This window comes from Odocoileus virginianus, chromosome 18, assembly GCF_023699985.2.
Source record: "Odocoileus virginianus isolate 20LAN1187 ecotype Illinois chromosome 18, Ovbor_1.2, whole genome shotgun sequence".
NCBI classification, from domain to species: Eukaryota; Metazoa; Chordata; class Mammalia; order Artiodactyla; family Cervidae; genus Odocoileus; species Odocoileus virginianus.
This window is the reverse complement of record NC_069691.1, coordinates 44,666,724-44,690,107: the sequence shown is the minus strand read 5'-3', so window position 1 is coordinate 44,690,107 and position 23,384 is coordinate 44,666,724. Positions and strand designations below refer to the sequence as shown.

At 40.6% G+C, this 23,384-nt stretch overlaps 1 protein-coding gene across 2 annotated transcripts in view; it reads right to left on the bottom strand.

Annotated features, from left to right (window-relative positions):
• The window catches only part of ELP3 (elongator acetyltransferase complex subunit 3), a 120,610-nt gene that overhangs the window by 31,842 nt on the left and 65,384 nt on the right, over window positions 1-23,384 (bottom strand). For both annotated transcript variants that reach the window (XM_020877898.2, XM_070480625.1), the window contains 4 exons: window positions 8,310-8,400; window positions 5,673-5,738; window positions 3,461-3,688; window positions 2,455-2,536 (listed from right to left, as the gene is read on the bottom strand). In XM_020877898.2, coding sequence (XP_020733557.1) covers window positions 2,455-2,536; window positions 3,461-3,688; window positions 5,673-5,738; window positions 8,310-8,400 — 467 coding nt within the window. The remainder of the gene's footprint in view (window positions 1-2,454; window positions 2,537-3,460; window positions 3,689-5,672; window positions 5,739-8,309; window positions 8,401-23,384) is intronic.

Below are 23,384 nucleotides of genomic sequence, written 5' to 3'. Positions count from 1 at the left end.
CAGAGGCTTCTCTCTGCACATAACATTTCAAAAAAGAGATAGATAGCATGAAGGCAAATTAACTAATGCAGAGAAGTGATAGAATGCAGATGCCCTTCAGTTTTAAAATTCATCAGGTTCCCACAGATACCAGAAAATCACACAGCTGCATGTCAGACTTTGGGAATGCAGGCACTGCCAGGGTCACAGAGAATACCTTTACCTTAGTGATCTGAAACAGAAACCTACATTTGGAAGAGAATACTAAAGCCCTGTTACTCAAAGTGTGGTCTGAAGACAATCAGAATGGTCTTACCAGGAGCCGGTTAGACACCTAGGCCTTGGGGCTCCAACCCAGACCCAACGAGTCAGAATCTGCACTTTAACAAGATCTCCAGATGATTCACAAACACAGGAAGGCTTGGAAAGCACTGTACTACTGAAAACCCTGACAGTTTGCTGGTAGAAGAGGCCAGCTAAAATTTTAAGTGATGCACAGATGCACACATATAATGAGCTCTGAGTCAGTCTGGCCCTTTCCTGGTACCGGGGAAGGTTGATTTCTTGTCAACCATAAGCTGAACAATTGAGAAGTAAACCTTTTTTACTTACAAATACTGGCACTGATCAGGTGAGCTTCATTTAATTCCCACCTCTTTAGAGGGTTTAAGGTAGCAGAAAAAACATAACAGACTTGTGGCTGCCAAGGCGGCAGGTAGAGGGATGGATTGGAATGTGGGGCTGGTAGATGTGAACGGTCACATTTAGAACAGATAACCAGCAAGGTCCTACGGCATAGCACAGGGAACTGTATTCAATAACCTGGGATAAATCATAGTGGAAAAAAATATGAAAAATAAGGTATGTATGTATACGACTGAGTCATTTCGCTGTATAGCAGACACTAGAACAACACTGTAAATCACCTACACGTCAATAAACAATATTCCAGGTAACACAGAAAAATAGAGAGAGCTAGCAGTGTTAAAAAATGCTCTATTAATCTGTCTGGAAAATGCCAAAAACCACAGCCAGATTAAATGATTGACTAAGTGAGCCTGGGTCATTACATTTTCATAACTGTAATCATTAAAATCTGGGCAAAGGTATTGATTTATTGATTGGCAACAACTTATTTTTTTTTTTTGGATTTCTTTTTCTTTTGGAAGTTTCATTTAATAATGCTGGAGGGAAAAGTAAGCTGAATCTTGATCAGGGCTTTCATCACATTAGGTGCTTATTGAGAACAGCAGATTTCTGTAAGGGTGTGACGCTGAAGAGTACGAGTGAGTGGGTGTAGTCATGTTATTTTTTGCTCCACTTACACCAGACTTATCTTTTCACGCCCACTTCCCCAATCACCTGATGTCCTAGGTGAGGTTAAGGGGATCACTTCCAAACAGGGGAAGAAATCTGTTCCTCAGGAACAAAGTCATTGAAAACAATTTTTAAAGAGTAAGGAACACTGGCTTGAAACATCTTGTACTAGCAACGAGGTTCTATTTTAATTTTCTGAACAATACTGACAATTACCACATTAACTTATGATTTTCTTAGATTCATTCATCTAATTTCATTTTCCCAGACAGAGTATCTGGGCAATGATGCACAAGAGACCATGAGGAGATAGGGTACAGGAGGGTGACCATGAAGATAGGGAACATGAGGAGATAGGAGAGGCCATGAGGAAGAGAAGTGTCTGCAAGCTCCATTCCGCCTGACTGCTTACAGGAATTTTCTTTGTGCCAGAGCATCACCAGTCTTTCCCTATTCGGCTCTGCCCAATTCTGAACATAATAATCATAAACAGAGGCAAGAGAGAACTTGTTAGGGGAACCACTGACTAAAACTGCCCACCTTGGCCAGGCCTGAATAGTAACCACTTGCATGAGTTCTCTTAAATAGGAGGTCCTGATAAGGAACATGGAAATAACAAACTACCATGAACTGGAAGAACTTGGGAAAGGTCAAAAGCAGAGTGGAGACGCCAGTTCATATGTCCTACCAAACTCCCAGAATCCTTCTCGCTGGAATCCATCTACGCTGAGCAGAGACGCCAGTTCATATGTCCTACCAAACTCCCAGAATCCTTCTCGCGGAATCCATCTACGCTGAGCAGTGCGTGTACCACCAGGAAGGACCCTGAGTCAGAACGACTGGCCAGAGACAACCCGGAAACTTATCCCATCACCATGAAAGCTGAGACTGTGAGCCATGTGGCAGAGCAGTCCCCCTGGGTTCCTTACCCTTCTGCTCTCCACCTGGGTGCCCCTTTCCCAATAAAGTCTCTTGCTTTGTCAGCATGTGTGTCTCCTTGGACAACTGATTTCTGAGTGTCAGACAAAAGAGCACTCTTGGGTCCTGGAAGGGGTCCCCCTCCCTGCAACAGCCTGAGATACTTTCAATTGTGGTACCAAGTTAATAATGTAAATGAATCATGAACTTTGCCGTTCCCCCATGCCTACCCCCAGTTACCTGATATAACAGCTATTTTCCCAGATCCATGTTCTTCTCTGGCTATTCGTTCTGCTTCCTCCATCAGCAGCATGCCAAAGCCCTACAAAGAAGCAATAAAGGGGGTTAGGGAACTGAGAAGGAGAGAAGTCATTGAGAGGTCCATAAAACAAGAAGGCTGATATTCAGTAGCTGCTAAACTCTTCAAAAGAATGACAAAAACCCATTTATAGGCATAAGGAAAGAAATGACTCAGTTATACCAAAAGTACTCAGTGGCAGACTAGGAATAACTCTGCAACAAAAGCCATCCCAGGGTATTTTGTGGATGATGTAATCTAGTCACAGCAAGGGACGAACTGCCTGTCAATTTCTGTCACTTTTTAAACAAGTTCTAGGCAATCTCCAGGTGATGAAAGTCTGGGGCATCTAATCTTGTATTATTAGTCACCCTTTCAGCTTCTAAAAGGCTTTTGGAAAGCAGGCAATATTCTTAAATCATCTATTTGAGGGTTTAATGCTAGATCCACCATTAGCAGTTTTAACTTGCTCTCCTGAAAGTGAAAAAAAGTGGTTATTTATTTAGGTTGTTTGGGGGAGCAGAATAGTGTGCCACTATCTCTTAGCTTGCTATGACAAAGTGCTTTAAAATTTCACAAGTGCTTTCTTTCACATTATCATCTCCTTCGATTCCAAAATAGCTGAATCACACAAAATTGCTGGTATTAGATCATTTCTGACTTTCAAAAATAGCAATTTCCTATGGTTCAGTCTATTATTATATTCCACTTGATTGAGTCTCAATTCGTCTCTCTTCCCCTCCCTCACGCCCCAAAGGGTACAATTTAAAGAGAAAACCTCTCTGAACAACAGTAATGTTGGTTCCTCTATTTCTATACTTTCCTTTCTCCTCTGCTCTTCCTTTTTTTCTTCTCTGTCCTCCCTCTCCCCCCAGCCCCATCCCTTTCTCTTTTCCTCCTGTGAGCAACTTCTTAACCACAGTCAAACAGAAATGCAGTCCAGGATACCTGATGCTGAAATTTAGTGGGATCCCGACTGCTTACAGGGACCACGCTTCCATACACGTGCAGCTCTCGGACTATGGACACACCCCCAACCAATTCGAAACGGAAAGTCTCCTCTGAACACTTCCGCAATCTCAGGAGGCCAATCAAGATGTCTTGATCTGGGTCTTCATAGGATAAGAAGGTTTCCCAGCCTCCATTTGCAACATAATCTCTTCTCACCAATTCAACCTGTTTCAATAAAAAGCCACACAAAACTTTTTTTAAAAAAGAATTAGAGAACAAAGTACATTTCTATAATTATATATAAACTAATATCTATAATTATGGATAGAGAATAAATAATCACAAATTATGTTTCTTTTTACTTGTCTCCTCTCAATACCACTGACTATAAATGAGAATTTGTGCCTTGTCTATAGAAGATGTAAGAGGAAAACTGTTTTACCATTTCATAAATATTTGAACCTCATTAACCTTAAGATTCTTACAGGGTTTGGCTCAGTTAATAGTTCCATGGATTTAAATCTCTCAGCCTCTATGAAAAGTCTCTAAGGTAAAATTATACATTATGTGTATGTAGTTCTTGGGAGCACCCTTGGGCCCCAGAACTGTCAGATGCTCAATGGTTTTTAGTCCTCACCTCTTCCACTAAAACCTACTTTTTGGGGGGGAAAAATGTGTTGGTCTCATTCCTTGATGGGATTTTAAGAAAAAGTATCCCACAGGACCTTTAAAATGTTGGGTTGACCGAAAAGTGCATTTGGGTTTTTTCGTAAGATGTTATGGAGAAACCCAAAAAATTCCTTGGCCAACCCAACAGCGTGCTTAACTGTGAGATTAACAGGTTAAAGAAAATACAGTCACCAGAGAAGGGTTTTAGGGGAAGCTTTTGTGTTAGCACTCTACATGGTGATGTAACTTTTGCATCCTGCTCAAGTGGCCCTTGTACTCTGCACAAATATTAAGCAATTGACACACAGAGAAAGCTACGTATGTGGGCATGGTCACACTCAGATGCACTCCAAAAACAGGCAGATTGGGCCCACAGTGGGGTGAACAGTCAGATTGACACTGACATTCCTCCGCAGCTTCTTGTTTGCTGCACAAGAATCTGGCAGAAGAACTAACTGTGCCAGGGTCTACTTTTTCCTTAAAAGGTCTGAGATGTGAAAACTGTCAATTCATTTTCAGAAGAGAAATATCAGCTGCAGATCTCATCTCTTCTAGCCTTTCTCAAACAGGCTCCCACAGGAAAGAGAACCCCCACAGAAAAATTTGGCAGATAGCTAACACGATGACATTACAGGAGAGAAGTTAATTCATTAAAAATATGTTTTATGGAAACCCTGTTGATGAGGGTGATCTCTTCACCTGATTACCACCAATGAGCAATAACTCAACAGTTGCACATAGAGATAAGCACATGACACTCAGCTTTACCTGAAGGTAGCCACTAGTCACATCTGCCTATTTATATTTGAATTCTTTGACACTGTGACATTAAATAAAATTAAAAAGTAAGTCCTTCTTTGCACTAGCCACCTTTCAAGTGCTTAACTGTCACATGTGACTGGTAGCTGACTCCATATTAGTGGCACAGATGACAGGTCATTTCCAACACTGCAGAAAGTCCTGCCGAATAGTACTGATCTATAATGAAGTTCCAACCTGATCTTCCTAACCTGGCCCTTCTAGTGTTGAGTGACCTTCATATCTGGCTTTGCTGACTTGCCCTGATTCTCAATGATTCTTTGCTCTTAGTTTATTTATTAATTTTGAGAGTTTGGTTTTGGTTCTAACTATAGGGCTTCCCTGGTAGCTCAGCTGGTAAAGAATCTGCCTGCAATGCAGGAGACCCCAGATCGATTCCTGGGTCGGGAAGTTCTCCAGGAGAAGGGATAGGCAACCCACTCCAGTTTTCTTGGGCTTCCTTGGCGGCTCAGACAGTAAAGAATCCGTCTGCAATGCGGGAGACCTGGGTTTGATCCTTGGGTTGGGAAGAGCCCCTAGAAGACGGCATGGCAACTCTCTCCAGCATTCTTGCCTGGAGAATCCCCATGGACAGAGGAGCCTGGCAGGCTACAGTCCATGAGGTCACAGAGTCGGGCACAACAGAGCAACTAAACACAGCATGATACATAAGCAGGTACAGGCCCAGGCTTGACAAGGAGTAATGGACAGGACCTAATCTCTATAAAATGAGGACACTAACCTGGTATGGCCGGACTTTGTGATGAATTTCTTGGATTCCAACCTCTCTGGTTCTCACATCACGACACTGTGAAAAAAACAAAGCAAAAGAAATGAAGAAAGGGGAGGAAGGAGTGAGGGAGGAATGGGGAAAAAATAAAGAGGAAGAAAAGAAAGAGGGAAGGGGAGGCAAATATAAAACCGGTCACTAATACAATTTTTACTGAAACCTCTCCACCAAATTCAGGGCTCAAAATTACATCTGGACATAATTTACATTGAGATAAAAGAACTGAATTTAAAAACGAAGCCATTTTTAATAAATATGAAGATAGGGGAAAACAAAATGGAAATATATGAAGTTAGCACTGTATTGTTTTTAAAATTTTAGAATCCAAAGGAGATCGATACATAATATTGAAAGTAAAGAACATACCTCCTAAAAATTTGAACATAGTAGGTTTTACCCAGAAGATATAACTGTATCTGAAAGTGCAATCGCCAACTATATCTATAGAAGAGTAACAATTGAATTCCTAATGTTTGAAAACCTTCACCATTTTATAGCAGTTAATGTTTTTAGCACCCCCACATTTGCATCAAATTTTAGAAATGTCAGAAAGAGGGAAACTAAGACTGCTATCTTTTGCAGAGAAGGGCTCTGTGGAATAAAGGATGGGAGGGAGGAAGGAATGCAAGGAAGGAGGGGAAAGAAAGAAACTTGAGCTTTTATTATTATACAGTCTGAACGTGGTGTCATGGTGGCAGACTGGCTCTCTGAATGTCCCAGGAACCACAAAGTTGCCTGTGGATGTGTGCACCGCCAAGCTACAGGACTGAACTCTTGTCTCTACTCCACGACCCAGTGTGCAGGTTATGAAGCCTGACACTTAAAATTACAAAATCCTCACAGTGACTATTATCTGTCCTATGCTATACTTTCCCCTATAGAACAAACTGTAGAACTTATTTCCAAGATTCTAACGCTTTCCATCGGTGAGAAAAGATCACCCTAGGAAAGTTGATGATGTCTTGCAGCCATACTACTAATAGTGTATTTGGTGTATATATGGAGAGAATTTCATGAGAAAAATAAGAGCTCATTATTCAGTTCTAGAAAAACTAAGCTATTTCCATGCTCAGGGAACCCATATTACATGCTCCTAAAGAACACTTGTATGCTTTTGTCCTTTCTTGGAGGGGAGGGGAATGCTTTTCATGAAAGAGATTGGGGTGTCCTTATTTTCCAGTAAAGACACTGCCTAGGTAAACTAGATAACTTTTGGCTACGACTGAATTCCAGTCTTGAGACTCAATCCGAGATTACTTTATGAGAGGCTATCAAGGTTTAAGAGGGGTACAGGGTTAAAGATGATGGCTGGATGATGAGGTTATCAGGCTAACCAGGCCAAGAGGAGGAGGAGCTGAAAAACTGGGACAGCTGGGGACCAGGGAGCAGAGCAGTCACATACTTGTTGGGGCTATTCATTACTGTACATGGGGCTTTCCTGGTGGCTCAGTGGTAAAGAAACTGCCTGCCAATGCGGGAGACTTGGGTTCAATCCCTGGGTCAGGAAGATTCCCTGGAGAAGGAAATGGCAACCCACTCCAGTATTCTTGCCTGGGAAATCCCATGGAGAGAGGAGCCTGGCTAGCTATAGTCCATGGGGTCACAAAGAGTCGGACATGACAAAGTGACTAAATCACAACAATTACTGTACATACAGTTGCTATTTTTCTAGAACTTAAATTATTATAATTATTTTGGTAGAATAAGCCAATAATGTTTACAAACTCTAGACAGTTTTTTGGGGAAAAAAAAAGAAAGAAAAGAAAAACTTCTTTATAACAAAACAACTAAGAGAACAGAATGTTTTGGGTATGTCCACAAACATGATATGTAGTCCTTAAAACAATGCCTTTCAAAGAGTGGTCCATGTCTACACTGTGTGTGACAACCTCCCTCAGCTCCATACCAGACCAAGTGAATCAGAAGCTCAAAGCAGAGGCCAGGATGCAGGCTCAGGCCTAGATGTCCCCTGGCCTTTCCTCTTAGCAGCTCTGAGAAATAGCTCCTAGGGCACTGAGTTTTAAACAGTATCATGACTTCAAAATCATCCACAGAGCCTGTTAAAACTGCAGATTCCTGGGCTCTTTGTACTTCAACAGAAAGCAGAAAAGAGCTGCTTAGTAAAGATTTCTGAAATTAAAAAGCAAATGAAAAGACACAGGGGCACGGTGGGGCAAGGCATAGTGGTATATCTGGACAATAACATCGGTAATTATTTCAGCATGTCATCCTTGTTTCTTCAAAGGTCGTATTTGTCTATAACCACTGGTCAAGAATCAAACACTTAGTATTTCAAAAGAAAAGAGGTTTTCTAAAAAAGGAGCTGAACACATAGTTGGCAATTTCAGTAGGCAAGAGAAAACAACCATTAAATTGACAAACCCACACTCTTTTAGGAGAAAGCAGAGGGGTACAGGGCTGGGATGCAGATTGTGGAACCACTATTTCAGCTTCAACATGCTGTACAGAAAGAAGGGCTTCAATGCATGAAAGCTCTTTGACCAAACCTGTAAGTTTATCAGGTGATAGCATCACAGGTTTTCATGTCTGAGATTACTTTGATCTCTGCAGTTATGGTCAGACTCTTACCTGTATTCCAAGGTCTTTCATTCTTGCAAATGCCAGCTCTCTCAAGTTACCATGCTCCACTCCTGAGCTGACTAAGGGCATTGGAATATCTCTGTAGGAGAAAAACATCAGATATTGCAAAATATAAGTCACTCTCTAAAATAGGAAGGCAGGGATAATTTTTTAAAAAAGGAGAACCACCCTTCCTCCCTCAAAAAAAACCCTACAAAACAGACCAAGAAAACAGAGGCTGAATATTCTAACTGGAAATTAGATTCACAGCTTTTCTACCTCCCAGTTTTTCCATCTATGAAATTATGATTTTCACCAATCACACAGGGTTTTCTTAAGAAATACCTGATAAAATAACTTTTTAAGATTACTAAATACAAAACAAATATCCAATAACCATGAGTAATGATTTCTGGCTGAACAGACAGCTGTACTAAACAGGAAATAAAATTGTTGTTGTTTCACAAAATTGAATTAGTTTAAAAAAGAAATAAAAATTATTAACGCACTGACTTATAGCTTATAAACACCTTCCCGTAGAGTTGCTGAATGACAAGTAACCAGGAAGCTTAAAAGCCTGGCTGAGATGATAACTGGTCTCAGAGAATATATTTCCCCCTCTCCGTTTCCTAAAAATCTAAATTAGAAGTGACTCTTTCCTGGCGGTGCTAGTGGTAAAGAACCCGCCTGCCAATGCAGGAGACTCAGGAGACTCGGTTTCATTCCCTGGGTCAGGAAGATCCCCTGGAGGAGGAAATGGCAACCCACTCCAGTATCCTTGCCTGGAAAACTCCATGGACAGAGGAGCCTGGTGGCTAAGGTCCATGGGGCTGCAGAGTTGGACACCACTCTGTCACTGAGCACAACAGCGTCATTAGAAGGGAATAAGAACTTGCCTAAAGATGAAGTAGATAAAATTTATTTCCTGGCATTAATATAGTGTTAAGTGCCAGGCAACAAGGAAACATTGATCAAAAAGTGATATTATGAGCTTGATTTTAGTAGCCCTCAACATCCCTTCCAGATAAAAATCAGTATCTTAACACAAAATAGCTTTAAAAAAAAATCTGAAGTAAGAATATGCTTAGCACATCTCCTATTTAAAGACAAGTCCCCAATTTGTTTTGTCTAATATCTGGTGGACTAGAAGACTTGAAGGATACACCAATTATCTTGTTTTCTCATTTTTGCTTTTGAATCAACTTGAGTCTTTTCCTTCTCTTTTCACTTATCCCTTAAAACATTACATAAATACAATTACCTAATTCACCATTTGATTCTAATAAGATATTCCCCACTTATTCAAAAGTATCAAAAGCTAATCAATTAGCATTAAAAACTACACATAATAAATAGACTCTCGAAGCAACTATAAAGCAATGATAAGCCAAAATTCTTTAAGAGAATGACATACCAGGGAGTTCAAAGTGACATATAAAAATATATTTTAGAGTGATTAGTTAATATCTATGCTTTACTTATACTTTTTAGTAAAATAAAGTTTCTTTCTTTGGAACTGTAATTCCTTCCAACCAGTCCATCCTAAAGGAAATCAGTCCTGAATATTCATTAGAAGGACTGATGCTGAAGCTGAAACTCTAATACTTTGGCCACCTGATGGGAAGAACTGACTCACTGGAAAAGACCCTGATTCTGGGAAAGACTGAAGGCAAGAAGAAAAGAGCGAGGCAGAGGATGAGATGGTTGGGTAGCATCACCGACTCAATGGACGTGAGTTTGAGTCAACTTCGGGAGATAGTGAAAGACAGGGAAACCTGGCGTGCTGCAGACCACAAGGTGGCAAAGAGTTGGACACAACTTAGCGACTGAACAACATTCTATTAAATTACTCACAAATATATGTAGTTTCACAACAAAGTAAAACACTATCATATGTGATATGAAATTAATCTGATAATGTCAATGGCAACCAGTTAGTACCCATTTCGTGAGATACATTTGACTCTTGTTATTCATTGCAGTGAAGTCTGATAATGTGCCATGAACACTGAATGAGCAAATATGGAAGCACTGCTCCTATGAAAAACGGAGGGTTAGTTTCCTATCAGCTTTCAGTTCATTTTCTTCCACTGATCAACATATCACTTTGTTCTGTGTTTCTGTTCAAGGACACTTTAACACAGTATTCATTCCTTAACGCTGTGTATGGTCAACAACACTATGATTCATGCTGCAATGAAGCTTATCTAACACATCTGTTTTCTTTGTAAGACACATCACAATCTTCTTGTGCTTAGGAACACTATGCACGGGGGACATTTTAAACAATAAAATCAACAAAAAGCACAAGAATGTGAAAAAGGTGTTATTAGGTGGATTGTTGAAGGGTATCTGTTACAGTATGAGAGCTGACACAAGAACAAACACCACGCCAATATCCTGTTCCTCACCGACCCTCCGACCACCAGTCTAGCATCTGCTGATGACTCCTTCCTACATCACCTGCCCTACAACAGCCATCACTGGTGATTATTTCTACCATCTCTTCTGCATTAGTTGAGCTTATATTTTAAGGAAGAATGTTCTCTTCTTTAATTTATAAACTCATAGATTCCTATTTTATTCAACCAGTTGTAGTCTGGTATCAACATTATTTTGTTGCTTAAATGAGATATGGCCAGTAGGCATGCATTTAGGCTGGCTTCTGGGTCCTTCTGACATCTCTGCAACATTCTTTGAGTATTTCTTTACTTTCTGGAACAGGATGTTCCAGGCTTATCTTACATGTTTGCTGCCCCCGCCCTAGAACTGGCCATTTACCCAAGCAGTCCTGCTTCCTTTCAGTGGAGCATGGTATTTAAAACCAAGATCTGGGCAGTCACTGTGCTCATTATTACTGAGGTAGCATTGCCTTTAGAGATGCCTTTACACATGGACATCACCAGATGGTCAGTACTGAAATTAGACTGACAATATTCTTTGCAGATGAAGATGGAGAAACTCTATACAGTCAACAAAAACAAGACCTGGAGCTGACTGTGGCTCAGATCATGAGCTCCTTATTGCAAAATTCAGGTTTAAATTGAAGAAATTAGGGAAAACCACTAAGCCATTCAGGTCAGACCTAAATCAAATACCTTAAGATTATACAGTGAAGGTGACAAATATATTCAGGCAATTAGATCTGATAGGCAGAGTGCCTGAAGAACTATGGACAGAGGTTTGTAACGCTGACCAAAACCATCCCAAAGAAAAAGAAATGCAAGAAGGCAAAGAGGTTGCCTGAGGAGGCCTTACAAATAGCTAAGAGAAGTGAAAGGCAAAGGAGAAACAGAAAGATACATATCCAACTGAATGCAGAGTTCCAGAGAATAGCTAGGAGAGATGAGAAAGACTTCTTAAGGGAACAATACAAAGAAATAGAGGAAAACAACAGGATGGGAAAGGCTAGAGAAAGACTTCAAGGAAATTGGAGCTATCAAGGCAACATTTCATGCAAAGATGGGTACAATAAAGGACAAAGGACAGAAATGGTATGGACCTAACAGAAGCAGAAGATATTAAGAAGAGGTGAGAAGAATACACAGGAGAACTATATAAAAAAGATCTTAATGATCCAGATAGCCACAATGGTGTGATTACTCACCTAGAACCAGACATCCTGGAGCGTGAAGTCAAGTGGGCCTTAGGAAGCATCACTTCGAACAAAGATAGTGAATGTGATGGAATTCCAGTTGAGCTATTTCAAATCCTAAAAGATGATGCTGTGAAAGTGCTGCACTCATTATGCCAGCAAATTTAGAAAACTCAGCAGTGGCCACAGGACTGGAAAAGGTCAGTTTTCATTCCAATCCCTAAGAAAGGCAATACCAAAGAATGTTCAAACTACTGCACAATTTCACTCATCTCATACACTAGCAAAGTAATGCTCAAAATTCTCCAAGCCAGGCTTCAACAGTACATGAACTGTGAACCTCCAGATGTACAAACTGGGTTTAGAAAAGGCAGAGGAACCAGAGATCAAATGGCCAACATCTGTCGGATCATCGAAAAAGCACGAGAGTTCCAGGAAAACATCTACTTCTGCTTTATTGACTATGCCAAAGCCTTTGACTATGTGGATCACAACAAACTGTGGAAAATTCTTAAAAGAGATGGGAATACCAGACCACCTTACCTGCCTCCTGAAAAACCTGTATGTAAGTCAAGAAGCAACAGTTAAAACTGGACATGGAACAAGCTGGTTCCAAACTGGGAAAGGAGTACATGAAGGCTGTACACTGTCACCCTGCTTATTTAACTTCCAGGCAGAGTACAACATGCAAAATGCCAGGCTGGATGAATCACAAGCTGGAATCAAGACTGCCAGGAGAAATATCAATAACCTCAGATATGCAGATGACAAGAACCCAATGGCAGAAAGCAAAGAGGAACTAACAAGCCTCTTGATGAAGGTGAAAGAGAAGAGTGAAAAGGCTGGCTTAAAGCTCAACATTGAGAAAACTAAGATCATGGCATCCAGTCCTATCACTTCATGGCAAATAGAAGGGGAAAAAGTGGAAACAGTGACAGATTTTGCTTTCTTGGGCTCCAAAATCACTGCGGATGCTGACTGCAGCAGTAAAATTAAAAGAAACTTGCTCCTTGGAAGGAAAGGTATGACAAACCTAGACAGCATACTAAAAAACAAAGACATCACTTTGCTGACAAAGGTCTATATAGTCAAAGCTATGGTTTTTCCAGTAGTTGTGTATGGATGTGAGAGTTGGACCATAAAGAAGGCTGAGTGCCGAAGAATTGATGCTTTCACATTGTGGTGCTAGAGAAGACGCTTGAGACTCCTCGGACTGCAAGGAGATCAAACAGTCAATGCTAAAGGAAATAAACTCAGAATTGAATTGATTGGAATTCAAAGAATTGAGTTCATTGGAAGGGCTGATGCTGAAACTCCAGTGCTTTGGCCACCTGATGTGAACAGCTGACTAACTGGAAAAGACCCTGAATCTGGGAAACATTGAGGGCAGGAGAAGGGGACAGCAGAGGATGAGATGGTTGGATGGCATCACCGACTCAACGGACATGAGTTTGAGCAAGCTCCGGGAGACAGTGAAGGATAGGGAAGCCTGGTGCACTGCGGTTCACGATGCCACAAGGAGTCGGACACAACTTAGCAACTGAAAACAACAACACACATATCTATTTCTATATATCAATTTTAAAAGCTGTGAGATTGTGCTGATAATTACAATTTTAAATCAGTGCTCAGTATTCTTTTCAGCTTTCTACTTTTCAGTGCTTGTAAATCCCTTCAGTGAAAAGTCTGGCTCTCTTAGTTTTGGTATACTTACGTGTTTGCTAAACCAAACAACAATCATTTGCTCAATGCAACCAACCTCCCAACTACTGTCTGCCACCTGTGAAATCACACTCTTACTCCCCGTAAGAGGTGTCAGCACCTCTGGGGTGTTCCTCCGCTGGTGACGATGGGAAGGGGAGGTGAAGGCAAAGGAAGACGGGCTCTACAAACTAGTTTAATAACGTACCAGTCCTTTTAAAAGACACAGTAAAATGTTCATTACAAGTACATTCTCTGAGGATTAGGTTTTATCATATAGTGCTATTAAGCAGAACTTTAGAGGGAAACACAGAATTACCAGCAGGGCTGGCTAATCATTTATGGGGCCTAGTGCAAAATGAGAACAGAGGGTCTCTTAGAAAAATCATTAATGATTTCAAGATAATGAGGACAGAGCATTAAGCCAAGTTAAAGGCCTAGGAGACTACAAGGCTGCACATCCCTTGAAGCTGGGACTAGCTACCCCAAAGTACAAGTCAGGGCAAACCTGGTAACACAGGGCTTCACAAGGATTCTCGCATTTCATAAGTGTCCTTACATTCATGTCTGTCACTACAAAATGCAACATGGCTTTAATGGGCTTTGGCAGTGAAATGACTGGCGTGTACCAGATGGAAGTTTTTCCTCATTAGGGAATAGATATGTGGCCATCTCCATTTTCAGAGATAAAATTTTATTTTCACTGAAAATGAAGAGAGAGAGAGTTTTAGATACATTGAGCATCTTCTATGTGCAACACAGTATATAAAGCAACCTGGAATAATAAACAAACACTCTTCCAGACTTCCAGGACTTCAAAGCCCAGGTAAGGTTATAGACCCTCTGACTTTGCTACATTCATCTAGGTGGGAGTTACAATTATTTTTAGGTTTTTCAATTTCAGTCTAGTTTCACTTTCTTGGCTTGAAGAGATACTCCATTCAGGAATATTCACTTTTCTATTTCAATAGGTAACCTGTCAAGCTTAGAGGTACTAATATTTGCAATTGCTCATCAAAAGTCTTTCAAAGTGATGTCTAGAGCTTTTTTTGGTCTGAAGTTCCTCACACTTCAGAAACATCTTTTGGTTGCAAATTGGTATTCTATTCTAATGCTTCACACTGATTTAAAAGTCACATCAAGGCAGACAGCTGTCAAATAGCCTGTGGGCAGCGGCAGTTTAATGTGGCTCCATCATGTGTCTGGAGAGAATTCGACATTTAATCACTGCCTCCACTCTTTCATGCTGCAATACAGAATGATTCATTGGGGTGCTACTTCATAAAAACACCCAGTTAGATGTTACTGACTCAACTGTCATAAAATTTAAACTGTAAAATAGTTAAGAAAGGAAAAGGAGGGGTAGGTGGGGTGAGGAAAATGGCCAATTAAAAAATTATCAGGTAATCTAACAGTAAATTGTCATTTTTTTTAAAAGACAAGTGTAAAACATTGTTTTTACTTGAAATATTTTCCTTCCCGCTTTCCTTCCTTTGTTCAATTCTTCTGATACCTGTCCAGAAAATCATCCCTAAAAACTTCTTCTCCATGTATGAGTTTGGATTCACGAGTCAACACTAAGCAAACGGTCTGTAATTAGCAGAAGCTGACACTAGGTGAACCTACATAGGAATAAGCCAGATTTTCTAAAGGCACAGAACACAAAGACACACGATTCTCCTTTACTATGATTTAAAACAAAAATAAACTATAATTATTAAAATCCCCTGGATGAAACACCCTGGGAGGAGGCGTTTTCCTTTGCCAATGGTTTCTTTACAGCAAGACATAACCAACCGCTTTCAAATGAACAGAGAGAGGGTGCTCAGTTGTACTTCTGGAGCCTATCAGGTTTCTACATTTTCAGAACTACTCAAAGAGTTTAAAACCAAAGCTAGAAGAAACACTGCAGAGGGAAAACCCCGTGATTCTCTTTTCCCAAATCAGAAGGTTTCTCAGCCACTTAACACCATCTAAACACTCAGCCTTCTCTTGTACATATTTGCATGTAATGCTTGAGTTACCCATTAACACTTCCCTTAGCACTTCTCTTTCAAAATTTGACCACTGAGCTCTTGATACAAATTTCTTTCTGGAAGTCTAGATATATCATATTCTAGCTATATCTGAACATAACTTTAAAGATAGCAGTAAATGGAGTATAACATTTTTATACAGAGATACGAAGCTGTTTTACTAAAACACAGCTACCAAATTGTTAAGTGTTAAGCATACTATGTGAACATGAACACAGCTTTTGTTGGTTTCCTAGTCTTCATATCTGCCCAGGAAAGAGAAGATCATTCCAAGATGTTTGAAAGGTAAAATTTATCAACTTTTCTTTTTGAGCTATCTCAATTAAAAGCATCATCTATCTTCTTTATGATCCAAATTCCATGACTGGCAAATTATATATAAACAGACAACTGATGTAAGCAGACATAAATAACAATCAGCTTCATTGGAGAAATGTTAATCCTCACTAATAACTTGGGAAATGCAAATGAAAACTCCTAGGTAAATAAAATAAAAAATATAACCATTTAATTCTGTAGAGGTTGTGATAAAACCAGAAACTGCTATCTAATCTGATATAATTCCTTTGGAAAACCCTATCAATATACATAGCAAAAAAGGTAACAATCATTTATACACTCCTTGTTCCAGAAAGTATGTTAATAGGAATAATAACTAATAACAACAATGCTTAGATCCTTTGTTACGAGTAATCCTTATCCTGGGTTCTACTACTCTAACAGGTTACTTCAACAGAAGTAAAAAGTTCTATGCACATGAATTTTAGACGCAGTGGAGGCCAAGATAATAATAATAATAAAAGAGAGATGGAGAAACCAGGAAGAAACCTAAATGTCTAACATTAGGGAACAATTTGCTGAATGAGACAAATTAAAATGCTAGATTACCAGGCTGCCATTAAAATGATAACTATGAAGATTATTTTTGAAGTAATTGACAAGAAATAGAATTCAAAAAGCATTATTTGCCAGTTTATAAAATGTACCTCACAGACTTACTGTCTGTTAAATTGAGAGAACTCATTGTACTATCATACAAGACACTGTGAAGTGATGATGATGATAGTATAAAGAGAAGCATAAAATACTAGAAGTGGTAGCAATAATATGAAACCTGTCACCTGCTATGAAGATTTAATCTGGTGGTAACCTGAGATATGCAGATGATACTACTTTAATGGAAGAAGTGAAGAGAAACTAAAGAGCATCTTGATTGAGGGTGCAAAGGGGAATGAAAAAGCTGGCTTAAAACTCAACATTCAAAAAACTAAGATCATGGCATCTGGTTCCATCACTTCATGGCAAATAGATGGGGAAAAACCAGAAGTGATGACAGATTTTCTTTTCTTGGGCTCCAAAATCATTGTGGATGGTGACTGCAGGCATGAAATTTAAAGGACTTGCTCCTTGGAAGGAAAGGGATGACAAACTTAGAGTATTAAAAAGCAGAGACATCACTTTGCTGACAAAAGTCTGTATAGTCAAAGCTACGGATTTTCCAGAAGTCATGAATGGATGTGAGAGTTGGATCATAAAGAAGGCTGAGTGCCAAAGAATTGATGCCTTTGAATTGGGGTGCGGGAGAAGACTCTTGAAAGTCCCTTGGACAGCAAGGAGATCAAACTAGTCAATCCTAAAGAAAATCAACCCTGAATATTCATTGGAAGGAGTGATGCTAAAGCTGCAATACTTTGGCCACCTGATGTGAAGGGTGGCATATTTGGAAAAGACTAATGCTAAGAAAGATTGATGGCAAAAGAAGAGGGTAGCAGAGGATGAGATGGTTAGATAGCATCATGACTCAATGGACATGAGTTTGAGCAAATTCTGGGAGACAGTGAAGGACTGGAAAGCCTGGCTCATTGCATTCCATGAGGTCGCAAAGAGTTGGACATGACTTGGCGACTGAACAACAATAACAAAATGTACTGCATCCCAATTATACAAGGAAAGTTTTGGAAAAATAATGTAAGCCTGTTAATACCACATATATTGAAAGTGATTTATAGTACCTTTATAAATGAAATATCATCCTGTTGATATTAATATAGTTGTGTTGCAAAAAAAAATTAAATACATGGCTGAAAATTGAGAAGAAAATATAAGTTCTGGATAATTAGTACTATTCTACAAACTTCATTGGGAAGAAGCATAAAAATCACATGATCAAAAAGAAATGTGCTGGGATCAATGAAGAATGGTGCCACATTACACCCTATACCCCGGCACCACAAAAGCCTGGTCAAGAATTTCAGTGATTATTGATAACAAAAAGCAAGTCAATGTAAAATAAACTTGAATCATATTATGCAGTATAGACAAAGAAAACACATAAATAAAATGGTTAAAAAACAAATAGCAAGATATAATAAACTTGAATGAATTCTGCAGTATATGTGTGTTAGTCGCTTAGTCATGTCTGACTCTGTGCAACCCCACAGGCTGTGGCCTGCCATGGGATTCTCCAGGCAAGAATACTGGAGACGGCTGCTGTTCCCTTCTCCAGAGGATCTTGTGGACCCAGGGGTCGAACCCTGGTCTCCTGCATTGCAGGCAGATTCTTTACCGTTTGAGCCACAGGGAAGTCCACAGAGAGCTATACAAAAAAACCAGAATTCTAATGGAAACGTGAAAAACAACATCATAGCTATATTAAAAACACAAAAATGTAAAAATAAAATGACAAAGATTTTATCTTTATATTAAAAATCCTAGAAAATAATCAACTTCAGGATTTAAGAGGGAAATTGCTATGTAAGACAGGGTGACCGAGAGAGGTGGGATGGGGGAGGGGGAGGGGAGCAAGGGAGAGACGGGATATACACATGGCTATGGCTGATTTGCGCTGTTGCACGCCAGAAACCGACACAACAGTGTGAAGCCACCTTCCTCCAAATCAAAAATAAATTACAAAGAAAAAGTTAAGTGAATTTTCAGTCCCAAAGCATGAAAATCTGACCACACAGCTAAACTCTAGATGACTCTCTACCAAAGGTCTTCACTACTGGCAACTGAATCACCACTGTCTTCAAATAGAAACTGTCCAGAGATCCACTGAGGACATTACCAATTCCACACTTTTAAAGAGATTTTACCTCTTGTTTCACAGTAGTCTATCAGGTTTTAATTCACCCGCATATTGGTAAAGTAATAAGAGTGCCACTTCAAAAGCTTAATCCTACACCCCCGTGTAGTACGTGTTCCACATAAAGCCTGTGAGCGATGTACTGATACAGAAACACCTCTGACAGTCTGGCCTCTAGGATTAGAGCTGGGGGCGGAAGGGGACAGGGCCTCTTCTACTGTTCACTTCTCCAGAGAGCTGTAATGGGCTCGAGACAGGAGAGCTGGGAACATGGATGTTTCTTTAATCAGCTTCATGTTAGTAGTCATGCATAATATCAAGACTTTCTCCTCCTATGCCCTTTTGATTGTCTAAAACACATACTCTTAATTCTTTCTGTCATGACCCCTTTATAGTTTTACTGCAGAGATTATATTTGCTGCTCCTGTTTTCTCAAAGCCCTTATTTTTTCAGTTGATGGTAAGCCAGGATAATGTCCCTCAGTGATATTTCATAAGACCTATAGAATTAAGCTTTTAATGTTACAGCAATGTCTTCGTTGCTTGAGACTCGCTGGTTAGAGCATTAAGGAATTTAAAGCTAAAAACAATGGGGAGGATGCAAACTCTTCATCTGATTTCCCATGCTATGCCTTGTTACTCTTGGCTAAAAAAAAAAAAAAAAAAAGCAAACTGTGGAGACCATGGCTGTGAAATGTCTATTCTGTGACACTTGTTGCCTCGCTTGACTGCTAAGAAGTAGTGAACTTGTTTTTCTCTGGTGGCCCCAGTCAGTTAAATGCAAAGGAAACTTCTCTTTTGCTGTTGTTAACACTATTTACTGCATCTTTGTTTTCTATTGTATTTATTTTTTTTTAAACAATCTCAAAGTCACAGAAAAATTCCCAAGTGTGGTACCAATAACTATATTCCTCAAGTATTTGAAAGTAAATTTGGAACAAGATGTCCCAGTGGTCCCCCAGAATACTCTTAAGTATCAACTACAACAAGTATATTCTTTTTTTTTTTAAAGGATATTCTTTTACATAACCATAATACAACCACCAAAATGCAGAGACTGACAGTGGCACTTTACTACTGTCTACTCCTAGACTCCATCCCAGCTTCCTGTGAGCCTCTGGTCCCAGCATTTCCATCAGCTGATCAAACATGACTTTTTAAAAATTTGTGTTTCTATTTACGGTCTTGCACTCTCTCTTTCTCTCAACAGATGGAGAGATGCTTCATTAACATTGAACTCATGCCTCAAATAGCTCATGTCTGAATGAAGCTAACCTGACATAGGTATTTTCTCCATAAGGCACAGTATAGCCTTCTTGCACTCAGGAACACTATACAACACTTTAGTACTATGTTTAGAGGCCATTTCAAATAGCCACCTCACCAACAAGCAACCCAGAATTGCAAAAACCATGGCTGTTAAATAGTCCATGAAAAGGACATGTCCACACACATTGTATTTGTTGTTGTTTGTTACAATTATTTCTATATCTACCGCACAGGTTGAAAACCGCAAGTTCACACCAGTATCCCCTATTCCAGAACACCACGTGGTACATTCTAATTTTTTCCTTTTTCATATTTGTAGTTCCATTTTCAGGCTTCCCTGATGGTTCAATGGTAAAGAACCTGCCTGCCAAAGCAGGCTTGACCCCTGGGGTGGGAAGATCCCCTGCAGAAGGGAACGGCAACCCACCCCAGTATTCCTGCCTGGAGAATCCCATGCACAGAGGAGCCTGGAGGGTTACAGTCCATGGGGTCACAAAGAGCAACTGCACAACAACGACAAATTCCCTTTTCAGATAACAAAAACCCAGCTCCATTACCCTTAAGATTGTCTACCTACTAGATCCACCTCCTCCACGGTACTGACCCTTTCTGTCCTCATCTCTGGATCCCCTGGACACACTCTCCTCGCCCTGCGGACAAAAGGTGCCAGGGCAGGCCTCAACGAGAATGTCCCCCCCTCACATCTGGGCTGCTCCAGCCTGAACCCCACAACTAACTCCTCCACAAGAACATCCTCCTCCCCGTCCTCTGGGCCCCACGGCTCCCTAGATCTCCATGCGGACTCCTGCATGGGTCACTACCTCCTAATGTCTCTTAGACTGAATTGTTCCAGAAAGGTCAAAGAGAAGGAGGAGAATGCAAATAATTGTGATAGCTGAATTTTCTCATCACTATCTCCCTAGTAATTTTTTAAGGTAATTTTTTAAAATAGAAATTGGTGTGTATTTATTTATTTATGGTCACATCACACAGCACGCAGGATCCTAGTTCCCTGACCAGGAATCAAACTTAGGATCATGGAGCATGGAGACTGGCATTGGGAGCACAGTCTTAACCACTGGACCACCAAGGAAGTCCTTCTTTGTATTTTTAACTGTACTTAAAAAAGAGAGAGATATTAAGCAATTTAGGTCCTTATGGTGGGCCAACAATCATAAAAATTTAAGAAATCAATATGCTGTGGCAGAAATGTGTAAACATTCTTTGATGTTGTTCTTGTTTAGTTGCTCAGTCATGTCTGACTCTTTGTGACCCCATGTAGCCCATCAGGCTCTGTCCATGGGATTCTCCAGGCAAGGAAACTGGAGTAGGCTGCCATTTCCTGCTTCAGAGGATCTTCCCGAACCAGGAATCAAACCTGTGTCTCCTGCATTGGCAGGTGGATTCTTTACCACCGAGTCACCTAGGAAGCCCAAACACCCTTTGACCTTTAAGCAAATCCATTATTTTACATTCTTGATGATTTTCCCGTAGTTGACAGTTCTGCTCTATGTTATGAGTAGCACAGTCTTTGTGCTCAGCAGAGTACTAGTCACAGGATAGCTAACAGGACATCTATTTGTTAATCCCATTTGGCCTTTTATTGGAAATATTAGAATCTGGGTGGTTTTGAGCAGGGTGGTGGAAATGTGCCTTAACAACCAGAAAATGCAGGAACGGCTTTGTCAGGAAACTTTAAGGCTTTTAAATTTTATCTTCAGTGTTATGTTTCTAGTTCGAAAAAAAAGGCAGGGTGGCACTTCCCTGACAGTCCAGTGGTCAGGGCTCCACTCTTTCACTACAGTATATCTACAAGATGGCAGAGTAGAAGGATGTGTGCTCATCTTCTCCTGCGAAAACTCCAAAATTACAACTTGCCGCTGAACAACCGTTGACAGGACAATGTTGGATCCCACCCAAAAGAGATAATACCCCACATCCAAGGGCAAAGGAGAAGCCCCAGCAAGACGGCAGGAGGGGCAAAATTGCATTTAGAACCAAACCCCATACCCATCAGAGATGCTCCAAGGGCTCAAACAAAACCTTGTGTGCACCAGGAGGCCGCAAGAGACTGAGCCAGACCTGCCTTTGAGTGTTTAAGTGTCTCCTGAGGAAGTACAGGTCAGCAGTGGCCTGCCACAGGAGCAGGGGGCTGGGTGCAGCAGACGTGGGTATGGCATAGGCCCTCTTGGAGGAGGTCACCAGTAACCCCACCACAGAGCCGCCAGAACTTACACAGGAGTGGGGAAACACTCTTGCAGGGCACAAACAGAACGTTGTGCACACCAGGATCCAGGAGAAAGGAGCAGTGACCACAAGAGACTGACCCACACTTGCCCGTTAGTGTCCAGGAGTCTCTGGCAGAGGCATGAGTCAGAGGTGGCCTGCTGTAGGATCGGGGCACTGAGTGAGGCAGTGCCTTCATGGGCCCTTTTGAAGGAGGTCACCATTATCTTCATTACCTCCACCATAGTTTGGCCTCAGGTCAAACAAGGAGGGAACAGTCCAGCCCATCAACAGAAAACGGGATTAAAGATTTACTGAGCATGGCCCCGCCCATCAGAACAAGACCCAGTTTTCCCTACAGTCAGTCTCTCCTATTAGGAAGCTTCCAAAGCCTTTTATCCTTATTCATCAGACGCAGACAGAATGAAAACCACAATCACAGAAAACTAACCAAACTGATCACATGGACCACAGCCTAGTCTAACTCAGTGAAACTAAGGCCACCCAAGACAGACCAGTCATGGTGGAGAGGTCTGACAAAATGTGGTCCACTGGAGAAGGGAATGGCAAACCACTTCAGTATTCTTGCCTTAAGAACCCCATGAACAGTATGAAAAGGCAAAAAGATAGGACACTGAAAGATGAACTCCCAGGTCAGGAGGTGCCCGATATGCTACTGGAGAAGAAAGGAGAAATAACTCCAGAAAGAATTAAGAGATGGAGCCAAAGCAAAAACAACACCCAGTTGTGGATGTGACTGGTGATGGAAGTAAAATCCGATGTTGTAAAGAACATTATTGCATAGGCACCTGGAACGTTAGGTCCATGAATCAAGGTAAATTGGAAGTGGTCAAACAGGAGACAGCAAGAGTAAACATTGACACTTTAGGAATCAGCAAACTAAAATGGACTGGAAGGGGTGAATTTAACTCAGATGACCATTATATCTACTCCTGTGGGCAAGAATCCCTCAGAAGAAATGGAGTAGCCCTCATAGTCAACAAAAGAGTCTGAAATGCAGTACTTGGATGCAATCTCAAAAACGACAGGATGATCTCTGTTCATTTCCAAGGCAAACCATTCAATATCCCAGTAATCCAAGTCTGTGCCCCAACCAGTAATCTTGAAGAAGCTAAAGTTGGATGGTTCTATGAAGACCTACAAAACCTTCTA